The following is an 18060-nucleotide window of genomic DNA, read 5'->3' as shown; positions in this document are numbered from 1 at the left end:
CTCAGGCGGGTTTCGTGGCCGCTCCCATGAAAAGCCTTTTCCACGTGGCTTATTTCCTTGTGACCCTCAGGTTTCGTGTTCAGCAAAACCTACCTGAACCATGAAGTTAAGGCAGGTTTCTCGTGACCTCAAACACCAGCTTGTCAGGATGCTGGTCCCACGTTAACGTCATCCTAAAGCAGGCCACCTCTAAAACACTCATAGGAAGTACGTTTTCTAAAAGCCCACGCAGGTCCCGGGGACGCTGCCCGCCAGGTGCTGCTGGACACACGGGATACGCACCTGCCTGGGAGTCCAAGACGGTGCAGTTGTCGCCCTCGGTCCGGGACAGCACGCAGGCGGCAGCCGTGTGCCACTCGAACTCGTAGTAGCAGCCGTCCTCGCTGGCGTCCATCAGCACCGGGGCGCTTTCCAGTTCTCCTGTGGGCGGAGCAGAGCCGTCACCGTACAGATACTGTGTGGGTCCATGTACCGAGGTTCCCAGAGTCACCCCTACAGAGGGGGAGGGGGACTGCGGGGCAGAGCATCGGTTTGGGAAGATGAGGAGGTTCTGGAGATGACAGTGGTGATTGTTGCCCAACAATGGGAACGTGCTTCATGCCAATGAACTGTCCGCTTAAAACGGTTAAAGTGGTGAAGTTCATGTCTTGTGTAGTTTACTACACGTCCTTAAAATATATAAATTTTATATTATGCATATGATGCCATAATTGAAAAAAAAAAAAAAAAGGAAAAAGCTCAAAAAAATAGTCCTAGTCAGGCTGGGTGGCTTGGTTGGGTGCCGACAGACGCACCAAAAGGTTGCTGGTTTGATTCCGGGTGAGGACACAGGCCCAGGGTGCAGGCTCCATCGCCAGTAGGGGGCGTGCACGTGCAGCCCACCGATGCATGTTTCTCTCTCTCCTTCTCCCTTCCTCTCTCTCTAAAATCAATAAAAACATATTTTTTAAAAAAGAAAAATACTCCTAGCCCCTGAGCTTATTCCACAGCTGAGAATTTATCTAAGGGAATTTCCCTGATGGGAGGAGGGGAGGATATGTAACAGCATGGTTAGCGACGGTGGCAATATGCTATTAACCCAACAGCAAGGGCCACGTTTAAAGATAGTAAGACCGAGCCATGATCAACTCTCCCAGCACTCTCAACAAGGAAGTCCGGAACATACACATATGACTGTGAAACAGGAGGTTACTCACAAATACATTTCGAGAAACACAAAAATGTGTGCCTCTCCCTATAGGTTCTGCCCCTGTAAGCCAATGGGAGTGAAGGACAGGACCGGACGCGCTGTGTTCCATGTTCAGTGAAACCAAGGACAGCACTTTTTTTCAATATATTTTTCTTGGTTTCAGAGAGGAAGGGAGAGGAAGAGGAAGAGAGAAACATCAACGATGAGAGAGAGTCATTGATTGGCTGCCTCCTGTATGGCCCCCACTGGGGATCGAGCCCGCAACCCAGGCATGTGCCCTGACCTGGAATCAAACCATGACCTCCTGGTACCGAGCCACGCCGGCCGGGCCAGACAGCATTTTTAAGCCACTCCCAGGAGTTAAGCGGCTGTGTGACTGCTGTGTATCAGTCCTAAGCAAGAAGCCATGCGCAGAACATAGCTCTTTAGGAAAATTACGATGCCCTCAGACACCATACGGTTTCACCATTTCTGGGCTGGTTCTGGGAAGGGGGTGGGGGATCAAATCAACTGACCACCGCCAAGGGTTCTGGAACCTGAAATGCTTGACCCCATCCCTTCGGCCTCATCACCCGGCAGGGCCAACAAGAAACAGCAATGAAGAGTGTGGGCACACCCCTGGCAAAAGCCACAGAAGCATTTTATCTTTTCTTTTTTTAAGCTGTTACCTGGCTTGCACACAAGTATTATATCAGTTTTTATTCTCTTCTTATCGCCACAAGCATCACCATCCGAATAGGAGAGTAGAATGTTCCCATTCTCTTTTGTGGGAGAAGAAATAAATTTGCCCAGACTTTTCTTTCCATTCTTATCTGGAAAAAAAGGGGGAGGGGGCGACAGAAGACATGATTAAAAACGATAATGACACAAAGAGGTACCTAAACTCAGCAGGTGTGCCACACCCCTCTCTCGGCTTCCGGCTCTGGCCAGATGGTCGACTTTTTCTTGAGTGACAAGTGCGGCCAGGTGGTGGCAGCCACGTAGAAAAACCCCAAAGGCCACCTCCGGGCTTATCAGGAAAGTGCGATAACGATAAACAAAGTCCTCTGTGCCCACATCATGCCATCCCGTACAGCAGGGGTGGGAAACGTCCGGCCCGCGGGCCTATGGTCCCGAAATCATTTGGTCTGGCCCTGACATGGCATTAGGGGTGAGTTAACTAAATGTCTGACCAGTGTGTTTAAGTTGATCCAATGACGTTATAAATATCCAAGTGGCCCTTAGGAGGACTGCTCCCCCATTCTGGGGCCTGAGCTGCCTGAGACACAGGGCTTTTAAAGGCACAGCCAGGGGGCTAGAAAGTAACTAAACTGCTCAGGCAGCCAAGAATGTGGCCACATAATTCATGATTTGGTTGATTTTTACTGTCAAGTTCTGAAACGCTGGGCCACGTACTTAAACAAAGGCATGGCCACGCTTGGACCTGCTGGGAAAGACAGCACCTTCTCAAGAGGGGGTGACTCCTAACCCCCACCTGAGCTCACGACTCGTTTCACGTATGTAACAGACTCCAGTGACTACCCTGCTTGTCACTTTCAAGGTGACTCCTAAGTGACACCAACACACTACATACATCTAAGGTGGTCTGCAGGGCAGGACAGACCAGCCCAGCAGAAGGACCTGGGGACAGCGCTCTCAGGCGAAGGCCACAATATCAGGTTCCAGTTCCCTTACACCATAACGTTTGAGAAACCAAGCAGTCAAGTTAAAATAATCAAAATCCGTTTTGCACGAGCGATAGCAATGTGATTCTTCAGGTCACAGAGCGAACAGATAGCCAAGCATTTCCAACAGGTTCTCTCCGCTCCCGTCAGCCTGGCCAGCAGAAGGCCGGGCTCCCGGAGGCCGTCTCCGTCCCGGAGGCGCCGTGGCCGCTGCGGCCTCACCCCTGCGTCCTCACCAGCCCGAGGTGCTGAACCCCGGGGGGCTTCCTACGCCCACCCTGGGCGCGCCCGGGAACTCACCCACGGCGCACACGGCCGCGTCCTCGGGGCAGCCCCGGGCCTGGCCCTCCGGCAGCAGCCGGTGGCAAATGTTGATGAAGAAGTGCTTCTTCTCTGCTTCCTTCTGGATGCCATCCACCGCTTCCCAGTTCCGTTCTGGTTCTGTGAACAAATAAAGTAAAAGAAGCTTCTTTCGTCAAAGGCAGCGATTGTTTCCCATAAATGATGGGGGGCGGGGGGAGGGGAGTCAACAGGCTCAGCGAGCGCGTGGCCGCCAGCCTCGGCCTCACGCTCTGGGCAGGCGGGCGGCAGGCACAGCCACGCCCGAGGTCCTCTGCTTCTGTTTAACATGACAGAAATAAACGGTAAACCGCGCCCCACACTCCCCGGGAGCCGGGGTCACGGGGGACAGACCATTAAACAGTGAGATTCTCCCAGGTATGAAATCAGAAACCGAAACCAAGCCCGGATGCCAGCCCCGCTCGGGCCCGGGCAGCACCAGCCGTCAGTCACGGCCCCTCCGTCGACCACCGAGAAGGCACACGGGACACGTGTGGTCCCCGAACTCCAACAGCTCACGAGGCCGTCACACGCGACACAGAAACACGACACAGAAACTGAAGATCCTCAGCAGCAGGGGGCGCACCTGCTCAGTGCTGAGAGCAGAGGGTCCTCCCGCGAGGAGGCCAGCCCGGGAGGCAGACACCCACAGGAACAGCGGGGGGAACCGGGCTGTTGAAGAGGGTGAGCCGGCACAGGCTCCTCTCGCGCCCGGAGCCCGGGTGTCGAAGGCACTGCTAGGATCGCGTGGGGGAGTGACACCCACGTCACTACCCTGGAAGAACCCACGATGACCGAGCGAGTGAGCGAGCAGGACAGCCCCTCTGAAAGCCGGGGTCTCGGGTGGGTGAAGGCTGTAGAGCAGGAGGACGTTTAAGTGACAGGGAGGGGGTCAGCTCGGCTCACAGGTCCCGGGAGCCAGTGGGTGCAGGAGCTGAGAAAGTCCAGGTTCCTGGGGACCCTGAGCAGGGTAGGCGCCGGGCCCACGGGCGCAGACCCTAGGGGTGTGGTGCCCAGTGATGTTTTCTAAAAAGGCTGAATAAAGGGACCTACGGTCACACCCACGTGACTGTGAGAGAACCCCCTGGAGAGGGTCAGCAACATGCCAGACGTGGCCACACCCGGCCTCGCTCCAGGCTGTGATCGGAGCCGAGAGCTCGTTCCGCTTCACAGGAAGCCACCTCCCCACGAGCACACACGCACCAGAGCTGACCTGGCCACGTCCCCAGCAGGGCAAGGGCCCTGGGGCACAGAGCACAATCCACCTACTTCCGCAGGCCCGCGCTCAAAGGCAGGCTCGCCCACGTCCACACAAGAGGAACCTTCTCTTACCATGCCACGTTCCCAAGCAGGCGGGACTCCAAACGCGAGTCCCCGTCACAGCTGGTCATTATGTGACTCCAGGCACCTCCCTCCCCCGTCCCAGGGACCATCTCCACCTCACAGACGCAGCTTGCTTCTGCAGACACCCAATTCCCGCGCTGCTGAAAACCAGACAAAACCAGAAACGTCCCAGCCAGACTCGGTTTCCCCGTGAAGCCCCATCCTCGCCATCCGGGCTCTCTGCCTGCTCAGGTCTCAGGCCCACAGGCACGGGGCATCCGTGTCAGGTTTGCTGCCAGGTCCCCAGCATGTGGTCCCTGCCACAGGTGACAGACGCTCAGCAAGCATCTGTGCAGCCACATGTCTGCCTCGGCCACGAACAGCGCCACACACCACACCGAGGCTCTCGCCAAGAGGCTCGGGTGGCTGTGTCCCAAGGGCTCCCACGCCCTTCCTCCTTTCGGCCTCACCAAAGAACCGGAGGTGGGAGAGGAGCCTGATCCACCACAGAGATGGGAAAAGAGCAGTGAGGCCAACAGAAAGCTTGAGGCCCAAGGCATGAGCCCACCCAGCCCCCCACCTTCACCCAAACCCCCCACCCTCTGAGCCTGGCAGCCACCTGTTCAGTGGGAACCCAGCCGACTCTCCGTTTATCTTTTGAATTTTTTCATTGAGATAAAATTGACAAGTAACGTTGTATTAGCTTTAGGTGCACAATATGACCTGCTACGTGGATATGCTGCGAAATGATGACAATAAGCTTAGTGAATGTCCTTCACCACAGTTACAAACACGATGAGAACTTGGAAGATCTACTCTCTTAGCAACAAGAGTTTAAATTAAAAATAAAAAATAGAAAAGTTTCACCCTGGCCAGTGTTGCTCTGTGGTTAGAGTGTTGGCTCTTGCACCAAAGGGTCCTGGGTTCAATTACCTGTCAAGGGCATGTACCTGGGTTACAGGTTCAATCCCTGGTCCCAGTCAGGGAACAGGTGGGAGGCAGCCAATCAATGTGACTCTCTCACATCGATGTTTCTCTCTCTCGCTCTTTTGTTCCCCCTCCCTCCCTCCCTTCCGCTCTCTCTAAAAATCAATGGAAAAAATATCCTTGGGTGAAGAATTTTTTTAAAAAGTTTCTAATCCCAAAGCACAAGGCCTGGCACACAGTAGGCACTTGGCAGTTTTTACTAAAACATGGCAAGATTAGCTCAAAGTACCCCAAGTGGAAAACAGTGATGCCGACCTCAAACTCAGACTCCTGCAATGAGTCAGTGCCGTTTCTCATCACTCATACTGCTAGTGAGGAGGGAAAGGCCACGCTGGTGAGCTGGCAGTGGAAGTAGGGACAGCCTTTCCAAATGTTCGTGGGGAAGGAGCAGGAAAATGTGTCCCCAACACGCACGCGCCTGAGACCCACGTGGGCACAGGGCACTACCTGTGAGCACAAGGGACCTCCCTGCGGGCACAGGGCCTTACCTGTGGGCATGGGGCCCTCCCTGCATGTACAAGGCCCTCCCTGTGGGCACAGGGGCCTACCGGCGGGCACAGGGGCCTGCCAGCGGGCACAGGGGGCTGCCAGCGGGCACAGGGGCCTGCCGGCGGGCACAGGGGCCTGCCGGCGGGCACAGGGCCTTACCTGTGGGCATGGGGCCCTCCCTGCATGTACAGGGCCCTCCCTGTGGGCACAGGGCCCTCCCGGCGGGCACAGGGGGCTGCCAGCGGGCACAGGGGCCTCCCGGCGGGCACAGGGGCCTGCCGGCGGGCACAGGGGGCTGCCAGCGGGCACAGGGGCCTGCCGGCGGGCACAGGGCCTTACCTGTGGGCATGGGGCCCTCCCTGCATGTACAGGGCCCTCCCTGTGGGCACAGGGCCCTCCCGGCGGGCACAGGGGGCTGCCAGCGGGCACAGGGGGCTGCCAGCGGGCACAGGGGCCTCCCGGCGGGCACAGGGGCCTGCCGGCGGGCACAGGGGGCTGCCAGCGGGCACAGGGGCCTGTCGGCGGGCACAGGGCCTTACCTGTGGGCATGGGGCCCTCCCTGCATGTACAGGGCCCTCCCTGTGGGCACAGGGCCCTCCCGGCGGGCACAGGGGCCTACTGGCGGGCACAGGGGCCTGCCGGCGGGCACAGGGGCCTGCCAGCGGGCACAGGGGCCTGCCGGCGGGCACAGCGGCCTACCTGTGTGCCGGGCCAGCGCGGACAGGTCGTACCGCCGCTTCCCGTCGGTGAGGCCGCACAGGAGGTCCTCCTTCTCTTTCACACACGCGTGCTTCGTGTCCCACGTGAAGAAGTAGGTGCAGTCCACCTCCCCGGTGAACACAGGAGCGCCTCTCCCGCCGTTACCTGTGCAATTGGAAAAGGAAAAATAAAACACTCCACTAATCTAATGAACACAATGAACTGACCAACAAAATAAGACCCGAAGCAGGGAGGCATGGAGCAGACTGACAGACCTCGGTGTGGGGTTGGGGGACGAGATAAACCAAAGAACTTTCACACTTATGTGCACAGCCCATGGACCGGCCATAGGGTAGTGAAGGCCTGGGGGCAGGGGGAAGGGGTGGGAAGAGGAGACGAAGGGGGGAAATGAGAGATATCTGTAACCTATCAACAATAAAAATATATTTAAAAACAAACACACACTCCACTATATGCCTAAACCCAGGGTTGTCAAAGGAGCAAGAGGAGAAACAGGGAAGACACCAACAGCCAGCAACCCAGACGCAGTTGAACATAAACGAACTCCAGCCCCAAAGCCCCGGGTCAGAGGCTGAGATTAGAGCAGAAGCTCCACTAACCCCAACCCTCAGAGCAGCCTGCGCCCCTTTCATCTTGGTAGGACACAGGCTGTTTACACACGGTGGATGGGGCCCTGAACGGGTGCTAATGAGGCCTGCGGTCAGCTCAGCTCCGCCAGCTGCTGGGCCAGACCAGACCCACGGGCAGGAGGCAGTGGCCAGAGCTCGTCCCAGGAGTGCCCCGGGCTCAGTGGGGCTCAGTGATGTCGCTGTGGGCAAGACAAGTGTCCTGGGGCTGAAAGCAGAAGAGGAACCCTTCCTACAGTCCCCCCACTGCAGCAGCTGTGGGCGTCACCTCGCAAAGCTGCAGGGTGGCCTCCAGGTGGCGCCAGCACCCTGCATTCTGGGGACTGCATGAGTACGTGTCTCCCACACCCTGCTCACATCTGCAGTCTGCTGACCACCCCATCAGGGAGCCCCCGTTTCCCCACAAGGAGCCCCACAGCTCAGCTCTGCCCAGGAAGCCAGCTCCTCCCAGGTCGCCCCCGGTCCACGGAGCCAGCCGGGGGTCGACGAGCTGTGCTGACTCCTCTCCCGGGCCCCTCTGCGCTGGTGGGCGCTGGCACCAGGCTGTCTCCCTCCCCTGCCGGTTTAGCAATCCTCCCCGTCCTACAGCTCCGCCTCTCCGCGGCGCGGTGCCCCACAGTGCGCAATGTTCTCCAGGAAAGGGAAATGATTTCTGTACCAAGGGAAAATGAGGTTTCCACTGCAGTTTCTATTAAGCATTTAATATTACAAACAGCACAGTCATGCTACCAGCAGCTCCCCTGCACTGCGCACACCCTGAGCCAGGCACTGGGCAGGCGTCTGAGTGTGCCGTGGGGCGGGCTGTAGGAACAGGCTCTGATTTAAGCACTTTATAAAAACCGGCATAGGCAATCCTCAGCACCCCGTGGCACAGGCACAATTCTAGCCCGTTTACTAGATTCGGGACGGCTACATAATTTGCCGATGGTTTCACAGCTAGAACGCGAGCAGCCAGGATCCAATCCAGACGGGCTGGCCCCCGCGCCAGGCTCGTGAGCACAGGCACCGCTGCCGCACCGCTGCGGCCACGGCTCCCTTTCCAACGTCAGAGCCCTTCTCTCGAAGGAGCAGGGCTGCCCCCCTCCTTGCTGACAACACGCACCGCCTGCGGGGCCGCTGCTCAGGAGCCAGCCGCCCGCTCGCTCCCGCCTCCGCGTCACGGCTGGTGACTCATGTCTCTACTTGGAAAACAGTCCCGTTTCCTCGAACTGCTGCGTGCGCCCTGCACCAGATTAGCTGACGCACGACTCCATCCGACCACGAGGGTCCCAGCAGCCCCCCCACTCCGAGGGGGGGCGTTCTGCATCTGAAACGCGCTGAGGATCTGTGGGAGTCCATGGATAAGCAGTGGGGTGCACCTTGCCCGTCATATTTAACCCCTCAAATGGCTTTAGGAGGCGAGTCAGCCCCACGCCCTCCCCCGAGCCTCTTCTGTTGCCGTGAAGGGCAGTGGGCTTTGCCGTGGGACCACTCTCCCGGGCGGCAGGTCCCGCACCAGAGCATCTGTAGGAGTGTTTCCCTCTGTCAATCCACGGTCCTGGCGCTCCCGCCCCCGTGGCCCCCTCCCAGCACGGCCTGAACATGCTCCCAGCATGGACTCCACGACCAGCTGAGGGAGAGTGGTTGCTCCAGGGGAACCAGGCGCTGCTCCCTGGCTGCGGGGCCGCGGCCCCCGCTCCGCCGTCCCTCTGCGATGGGCAGTGCTGCCCCTCACCAAGCGGGACCTTTCCTCTCTGTCACAGCTAAGCTGCATTTCCCGGCCCCCCTGCCAAGGAGGTGGGCCTGTGCCACTTAAGAAGAACTGCTGCTCTCTCCCATCCTGCAGGGTTCGAGGAGGCCACGTCTGCAGACGGCAGGCAGCAACACAGCAGGAGGGCACAAAGGCCCCTGACTGAGCCCCTGGAGCAGGGCCCCGCCTCCAGCCCCTGCAATGGCATAAACTAAAGAAAATAAACATTTAAGGTAATGAGTTGCTTAAATTTTTAGATTTCTTACTAGCCTCTCCTAATATATTACTCCTCCCATAAAATGATCTAAGGTCCTTATTTCACAAAAATAGGGTATCTTATTACAGCAAACTAGACGTAAGTTATTGAAACAGATGGCTCAAAATATATTACGGCAAAAAGAATAAATGTATGAAGAGTGTGCATAGGCCATAGATTCATAAGAATAAATAATTCGTGGAGATCCAAGTTAAATTATAAGCCATATTATACACACAGCCAATTAACACCCGTTCACATGCAAAACCCTATGATTACATCTATCCAGTAAGCATGGAACCCACCAGAGGACTTCCTCTCAAACCTCCCAACCGAGATGTGGACACAGTAATAATGAAATAGTGTTACAGCGTGTACCGGGGGTGACGCGAGTGGAAGCCCTGGGCGGCGGGGGGGGGGGGGGGGGGGGGGGGGGGGCGGGCGGGCAGCCTTACATATTTTATACCCCAAAGCCAGCCTGAGCTCAAGACCCCGCCCCAGAACGTCCATCTCCCCATCGACCTCCTGGTCACATCACCATGAAAACGGCCCGGAAACACCGCGTTTCCGGCATGAGGGCCCTTGCTCATCGCCGGGTCGAAGGTGGAGGGGAGTGCTATGCTCCATCAGCGACCTGTGGTTTCTATGAAGCAAATTTGGCAAAACATGAATGACCGCTAAACCTGAGTGGCGGGGAAATGAATTTTCATTCTTGTGATGTTCTCTCTTGTGAAAATGTTTTCTAATAAAGAAGTGAAGGAGGGAAGAGAAAGGGGTCTGCAGTCCTTTTTTCACGCCTCGGCTCATGTGCACAACGGCCACTCCCTTCCCGTGAGCCCCCATCCGGGTGCCCTTCTCCGCCCCCGCCGCCTCCGCCGGGATCTCTCTGGATCACCATCCCATGTTCCCAGCGTGCCCGGATGAGATCAGCGCACTCCCGAAGACCTCGGCCAAGTCATTTATAAACGCCCAGAACGAGGCCAAGAGGTAATCGCAAGGGAGGAAGGCTGGGATCACAGGAGTCACCCACAGCCGAGCAGCGGCCAGTGGGGGTGGGGGGCTGGGAGGCCCGGCTGGGGAAGGGGCTGGCACGCCGAGTGCAGAAAATCCGGGGACACAGCTAAGCAGCAGGCTGCACTCCCAGGGACAGGGACAGAGGGGCAGGGTGCCGCAGAGAGGGTCTCCTGTGAACCTGGAGGGGAGGACGATGGAGACAGAGGACCTGGGAGGGCAGAGGGCGCTCGAGCCAGATGGGAGGCGCAGCCCGGCCAAGGCCACACCCAGTCAAGCCACGTCCCCACCTGCCGAAAGCCCCCGGGCCTCACACTCACTTCTGGATCACGTCACCTCCTCCACAGGCCGTCGGCACTCGTCCCGGGGCTGCCCACTCTCCCTTCTAGGGTTATCTCTAGCCACAGTCTAAATATACACCCTGGAGCTGCTCACCGCGACAAATGCACGGCTTGGGAGAGCTGTTCCCTCTGCCACAGACAGCACCACAGCCACCCTGCTCTGCCTCACTCCCGTCCTCCTGCGGGCTCCCCCAAACAGGGCCTCCTCTTTCCCTCACTGCCTCGATCCCAAGGCTCCCGACTCCAGATCTGGCCTCGGGGCCTCCCTCCTGGTGAGGTCCTGGGTGATGGCACTCACTCAGGGCCACCTGAGTCACCCTGCACAACACTGGCCAGTTCCCTTCTCCTTCGGCTCCTGGCCAGGAACCGCCTCGCGGGCCCTGTGTGTCCATCCATCTCACAAGGTCAAACAAGCGTGTGCTGGTGACTCACGGAGAATGTGCGCGTTCACAGGGCCGGCCGGCCGTCTCCCGTCAGCGAGAGTGCGTGGGGGAGCGGCTGCCGGGCACGAGGGGCAGCGGATCAAGGGCAGCGGAGCAGCAGGAAGGGCGTGTGTGTGGGCGAGGCCCCCCTCGTTGCACGAGGCCCCCCTTTGGGGCCCGCTGGGCAGTTTATGGGAGCTCAGTTCTGCTCACCACCTCTTCCCAGCTCTTTCACATCCCAGGCTCGGCTCTCAGGGCCCCACTCCCGTCACGCACAGCTGCCTCTCCTGGGCTCTGCAGCGAACCATGTCAAAAGCTGCCCATGACCAAATGGCCGACGCTGCCACAAACACACAAAGCAAACAGTGTGCGGAGCCGGGAGGACCTGGGCTGGCGGCCTCATGGGCCAGGTGGCTCCAGAACCAGCACTAGGTGCAGAGGCGGGGCCAGCCTGCGGATGCCTGGGGTCACAGCTGGAAGGTCAACAGACAGGCCCGCTCCCTGATGACAACGGATCCCGTCACCTCTGCAGATGCAGAGTGTGACCTCAAGGAAGCTTCTCCTGCCCGGCGGCAGGGCTCAGTGGTTGAGCATCACCCTGTGAACCAGGAGGTCAGGGTTCGATTCCCAGTCAGGGCACAGGCCCAGGTTGTGGGCTCGATCCCCAGTCAGGGGACGCACAGGAGGCAGCCGATCCATGATTCTCTCTCCTCATTGATGTTTCTCTCTCTCTCTCTCTCTCTCTCTCTCTCTCTCTCCCTCTCCCTTCCTCTCTGAAGTCAATAAAAATATTTTTAAAAAGGAAGCTTCTCCTAATCGCTCGGAAAAACCAAACTTGCTCTGCGACCTCCTGGGATCCCAAAATCTAGCCGCTATCACTGGGCCACCATCTTAAAGGGTCCCTTTGAACCTCAGTTTGTACAAGAAAAGGGGTCAGAGAGCAGACCCACCTTGCAGAATCCGTACCCATGCTGTTGAGAATGGAACCCAAGGCAGAGCCTCCATCCCAGCAGGCCCAGCGCTGGCCACTCCCAAAGCAAACAGATGGGAGGAAAGTGGAAACAGGATGTGTGTCGCTGGCTGGGGGCTGGAGGTGCCACGCCTGGAGGACGCCTGACGGCCCCATTCAGCGCTCCACTCCCAGGAACACCCGTGCCCGGCGCCTGACGCAGACGCAAGTGCTCACCCGCGGGCACGCTCACCCGCGGGCACGCTCACCCGCGGCACACTCACCCGCGGTCTCGTTGCACTCGAAGTTTATGACGCTCATGCGCTGGAAGCCCGAGCTGCACTCGTCGCCTCCTGAGTAGATGAGGGTGAGGTCTCCATCCGAGTACCTGGATTTTGGAAACACAGATGCATGCATGTTTAGCAGAACCCCGAGAGGAACCTGCATTTTTAAACTTTTCTCCATTAAGCCCTTCGCATACCCCCGACAAATCGGTGCTGACACAGAACAGCACGCTCTCGCCAGCTGGGGAAAACGGCGAGAGGAAATGAGTTCCAAATGGACGGGCTTATCGTCCTCTTACTTCAAAGTCATAACGGCGGCAGGACAGCGCCGAAGGTTTGCTGTGAGCCTGCACACTCCTCCGCTCTCCTCCTTGGATTTTGTACAAGACAAACAATGGCCGTGAAGCACATGGTGCTGCGGCCACGGCCATCGGCGCGGCCTTACCCGCGGGCCCTGGACGATGCACGTTCTCAGGGAACGGCATCTCCTCTCGCTCAGTAACGATGGCCACTAAGTCAGGGGCCATGAGCATTGGGCTGGGTGTGTTTTCTTAGTTGTTTAAAACCTTTACGTTATGCTAACGGCATTTCAGGTTCTCCAAGTGCCGGAGACAACGGGAAGCTCGGAAATATAAATTTTTAAGTACAAAAGCTGCTTCAACTGTAAACTAATTAAGTAAGTTTCCTACAGTGTGGCTCCTTCCAAACAATGGCTTGTAAAGCAAACAGATTTAACAGGAGCCATCTCATTGTCCAGCCAGGAAGAGCAGCCCGGTGCCCAGTGACCAAGGCCCCACGCCCCAGGCAGGTCGGAGGGAGGGACGCGTCCTCCCGGCTCCTGGGCTTTTCGGGGACGGCGGAGGAAGGGCCACGGGAAGTCGGGTAAGTTTAACGAGAACAGACACAATGCGCTCGAAAAGCGCGGGAAGGCTGTTTACACACCGGAGCGTCTGGCTCTGGAATTTTCCTGCCGCTCTGACTTGAGTGAAATCAGGCTTCTTCCCTTGGCAAACCGCAGCCTGCTTCTCATTACAGGCCTTCGGGGCTGCTTCAATCTCTCCGCAGATATTCAAATAAAAAATGTACTCCTTCCCGTCGGCAGTGTAGTAACGACCTGGAGAGAAGGGAGCAAATGAGAGAGGCCCCGCCGCAGCCACAGCCGCTGGAAGTCATGGCGCCGCTCGGCGGCCTGGGCTCTGCACCCCCCGCGGGAAGGGCCGCCCAGCACCGGCCGGCCGCTCACCTCGGCTCTGCCGCAGCGGCCACAGGTCGATGGCGATGTCGTGCTGTGCGCTGCTCAGGGAGCAGTTACTGCTCTCCAGGTAATCCCGGTGGCAGGCGTACTCTGTGACCCACTCGACCTCGTAGCGGCAGTTGGATTTGGCCGTGAGCTTGGGAAGGGTGCCCTATCGGAAACGGTTGGGAAGGTGCAAACTTAAATTGTGAGCATTCAGCTTCAACCCAGGTTCCCCCTTCTGAAGTCTCAGGAGTCAGTTGCTGGGTTTTACGCTTTCCTGTCCCTGCTCTGCACCCTCAGTGTCTGGACTCTCTGACTCGCCACAAACCCAGGGACTCGCCAGCACCCCCAACACCTTCAGGGTCACACTCGGCTTCAGCCAGTGCACCCTGAACCCAGCGTCACCCGACACCCCGGCCTCAGCAGCAGCCAGGCGAGTGAGGCAAAGGGCGGGCAGCCGTGCCTTCCAATCAGAAGAGCTGGGGAGCCCGGGCCAAAGCGCCCCCCCCCCAAGTTGCGTGGGAATCGCTGTGCCTGGGAGCCTCTAGGGCAGGGGTGGGAAAACTTTTTGACTCGAGGGCCACAATGGGTTCTTAAACTGGACCGGAGGGCCGGAACAAAAGCATGGATGGAGTGTTTGTGTGAACTAATATAAATTCAAAGTAAACATCATTACATGAAAGGGTACGGTCTTTTTTTTTTTTTTTTAGTTTTATTCATTTCAAACTATAGTTTGCCCACGGCTGCTCTAGGGAGACGGCCCTGCACCCCTCTCCCGACTGTCTCAGGGTCCTGGGCACGCCTCCATGTGCTCCTGCCCCAGGGACAGGGCCTCACCCACACACTGCAGACGTGAGCTCTGGCCAAGCCTGCGGTGGGACAGGGACGGAGGCCGGGAGGCCCTGCTCCCGAGGGCAGTGCCGTCCGTCCGTAACCATCGCCGGGAGAGCGTGCGGCTGCTCAGCACCAGGCAGGGCTGCTGCCTCTTGAGCGCCGCCGCTCTGCAAACGTTTACCCGGCGCCGCTACGTGCCAGGCACAGGCCTCCACGCTGGTTTGCAAACACAGGTCATGTGATGACTAAGCTGTGAAGTGGCGTGTCCGGCTCCGACTCTGACTCAGAGCTGGTGCTTTCAGCCCTCGGCGCGGTCAGGTCGGACCCGTGCTGACGGCGGCGGGCCGCGTGGGAGAAGTTGGGCACAAAGGCACACGGTGTGCGGTCACTGCACTAGACGGTCACTGCACAAGATGCCCAGAAAGGCAAGTCCACAGGCTGTGGCCGCCAGGCTGGGGCAGGGGCGGCCGTGGCCACACAAAGTCTCTTTCGGGGTGAGGGACACGTCTGAACCTCAGACGGGGGCACTGGTTGCACAATTCTGTTCCTCTGCTTACAACAGGGGCTTTTGCCATCTGTACATTCACTAAAGCTTTTTTAAAGAGATCTACAAGGTACACGCTGACTGAACTCCCAGCTCCTAAAAGTGTTCAACAGCCAGCGCAAACGCTTCAGCAAACCTTCAAGCGTGAAGGCACCACATGTAACCCGAGTGCTGCCCGTGAACAGCTAGCCTGGGAGGGACCCTTCCCTTCCTAGCAGCAAACCAGCCCCTGCACGGACACCGCGGTGCCTCACGTCTGGGAGGAGAGGGCGGGAGGGGAGGGCGGGAGAGGGGGCGCCCACTCCTCTCCAGCACACAGGGTCCTCACTGAACGCCGCGCAAACGAGGGGGGAGCCTGTGAGCCCGCGGCCCCGAGACAGCCTCCGCAGCCTGAGAAGGTTTCCATTCCCATGCGTAGGCACGGACGGAAGGAATAAATCAGAGCCCCTCCACCTAGCATTCAGAGCTGACGTCGAGCCCGGGGCGGCCAGGCGGGTCCTGTGAGCTGCCACCGCGGGCCCTGGGAGTCTGGGGACCTAACGTGGAAAGCTGGTCAGGACTAAACCTTTGTCCCCATACCCCAGCGCACAAAGCTGGCCGGCTGCCACGGCACATTCCACGTTTATTTGGGGGGAGGGGAGTAGGGCTCCCTGGCCCAAGAACTCCCCTCCTCCTCGCTCCCTCTGCTCGGAGGAGACGGGAATAAATCAGGGGGAAGCCCTGCCCTTCCTTCGGGCTGTCTCCGTCCATCGGCACCCACATCTGCTAAAACACTTCACAGCCACACGTGCATGCAACACCACTGGGCACCGGCCAAGGACAACCCAGACCGCCCTACCCTCACGGAGTTTACAGCTGTGCTCAACTGCGTAAACAGCCAAAGGACAGAGCAATCAGGCTGCTGGCAGCTCGGCAGGGGGGGCCGGCGGGGAGGGGGGAGGCAGGGAGGGTGACCGCTCCCCTGTGAGCCCAGGGAGCCTTCCCTCGGCCAACATCCTCCCACACCAGGCAGGCCCCCAAAGCCCGCCGCGGCCTGCGTGAAGCCTCCCAGTCTGCCCCGCATCTGCACTGCTCCTTTCTGACCACGTTTCTGGAAACTCCTTAGCGACTTTCACCTGGTTTCATCCCAAAACAATAAGGGCCATGAAATCACGGGTTTGGGATGTAAGGATGGTTTTTCAAAACCCACTCAAATCAGCGTAGCTATGAAAATTTTTAAATCTGTCCACGAACCAATTAAAATTGTCTCCCACAACAGAACAAAACACAGTCCTACGTGAACACCCCGGGCCCCTCGAGGTGTCTGAGAGAGCAAACAGCCGGCTGTTCTCCAGGAGCCTCGCCCGCTCGGCCATCCCGGGAAGCATGATTTCCCCCGAGTCCGCACCCCCGGCCCGCACAGACCCACCGCCCACCGCAGCCCCGGCCCCTGCTCCCAGGGAGCCCGCTGGCGGGCACTGGGAAGTCCGGAGAGAACAGAACAGCTCACCTCCCGGCGCTCCGAGGGGCAGACGAAGGTAATGGTCACGGCCGGGCTGTGGCCCTCACAGAAGTCGGGCCTCCCTGCCCCTTCTTTTCCGTAGGTCAGGACCAGCCTGGAGGCCACAGAGAGACAAGAGTGTTACAAAGAATCACTTTCAAATTAAAGGCATTCAAATTCACCCGAGAGCCCTGAGCATTCATTTGGGGGACACTGGTAACTGAAGGAAGATTACAATGTGAAAGAAGCCACACGTAGTACAACACTTTAATTCATTTCCATTTGGGGAAGAGAAATAAATTTAAGAGTAAACTTCAATTTTGTGCTATTTTCTTTTAAAAACAAATAAAACAAGCAACGTGTAAATTTAAATGCTAAGAAAAGCTGTTTGAGTCAAACAAAAAACATTACACTCTAACAAAACCAAACAAACACAGCTGAGCAGGTCAAGCCATCGCGCCAGAGCCCGCAAGACCACTTCCTCCCAAACAATGCCGTCTCCGTGCGAGCCAAGGTCTCCTTTGTCACCTGAAGATAGCGGAGCGTGCTGGCCAGCTGGCCGCAGCGGGACAGGCCTCACGACGGGGTGGGGGCCTCACCTCAGAGCTTCACCCGCACTCCTGGTGAGCCGGCCACAGAACAGCCGAAAACACGGCCTGCCTTTCCCCTGAAGACAAGCCCAGCCTTTCTTTCAATACCCGCTTCTCACAAAGCCCTCCGGGTACGAAGGATCCCCCATTTGTCACGTAGGACAACATGATGGGCTGCATGGTGTCCTCCCTCCCCCAACTCCCGCAGAAGCCCGAACCCCAGTCCCTCAGCATGTGAGTCTTTGGAGATGAGGTATTTAAAGAGGTGATTAAGACGAGGCCATCAGGGTGGGCGCTAATCAGACAGCACCGTGTCCTTGTAAGAAGAGGAGACCAGGACAGGCAGAGGGAAGCACGCGGGCACAGGGAGAAGACGGCCGCCCGCACCCCAAGGAGAAAGGCCGCAGGAAAACAGCCCTGGCGCCCTGGACCGCTGGCCTCCAAAACTGAGAGCGAAGAACTTTCCGCTGCCGGCCGCCCAGGCTGTGGTACTTTGCTCACAGCAGCCCTGCAAACTAATGCAGACACGCACCTAGAAACTTCCCCAACATGTCACATCGCAGGCACGCCCCGTTTCCGCAGGCATCTGTAATCGCAGCACTGATGAGCCACAGCTCCACGCAGAGCAGCCCACGAGGTGTCCATCAAGGGCCCTGCCACCGGGGCCATCAAAACCCCTCCCCCCGGTGCCGGTCGCAGTCACATGTGCCCACGGAGAAAAACGTCTCCCTGCCAAGTCAGGCACAGAGGCAGGAAGAGCACGAGCAAGCAGCACGTCTTATCATGAGGAATGAAGCACCGGGCCTGGGGCGCCTGGGGGGCCGGGGGGCCTGGAGGGCCTGGGGCGCCAGTGCCCCGGCAGGAAGCAGGCCCCGCGCCCTGGAAGGGAGCCAGCAAACTGCCCTTCCTGCCCTCTCCCTGCAGGAGTGTGTCTCTAAAGAGCAGATAAGGAGGAAACAGTGAACTTCACCAGGGAGCTGCCATGGCCACCGTCAGACACACCTGCAGGGAGCTGTCACATGGAGCTGTCACGAGGCAGCCGTGTG

General features: G+C 58.3%; 1 protein-coding gene across 1 annotated transcript in view; it reads right to left on the bottom strand.

The window, feature by feature from the left end:
* The window catches only part of IGF2R (insulin like growth factor 2 receptor), a gene marked incomplete at its 5' end in the record, with an annotated part of 95428 nt that overhangs the window by 38061 nt on the left and 39307 nt on the right, over nt 1–18060 (bottom strand). The window contains 8 exons of the mRNA XM_081093898.1: nt 283–420; nt 1858–2001; nt 3154–3294; nt 6691–6855; nt 12330–12433; nt 13272–13443; nt 13573–13735; nt 16434–16539. Coding sequence (XP_080950024.1) covers nt 283–420; nt 1858–2001; nt 3154–3294; nt 6691–6855; nt 12330–12433; nt 13272–13443; nt 13573–13735; nt 16434–16539 — 1133 coding nt within the window. The remainder of the gene's footprint in view (nt 1–282; nt 421–1857; nt 2002–3153; nt 3295–6690; nt 6856–12329; nt 12434–13271; nt 13444–13572; nt 13736–16433; nt 16540–18060) is intronic.

The sequence above is a fragment of the Myotis nattereri genome, assembly GCF_964212035.1.
Source record: "Myotis nattereri genome assembly, chromosome: 6".
Taxonomy (NCBI): Eukaryota; Metazoa; Chordata; class Mammalia; order Chiroptera; family Vespertilionidae; genus Myotis; species Myotis nattereri.
This window is presented reverse-complemented; position numbering and strand designations above follow the sequence as displayed.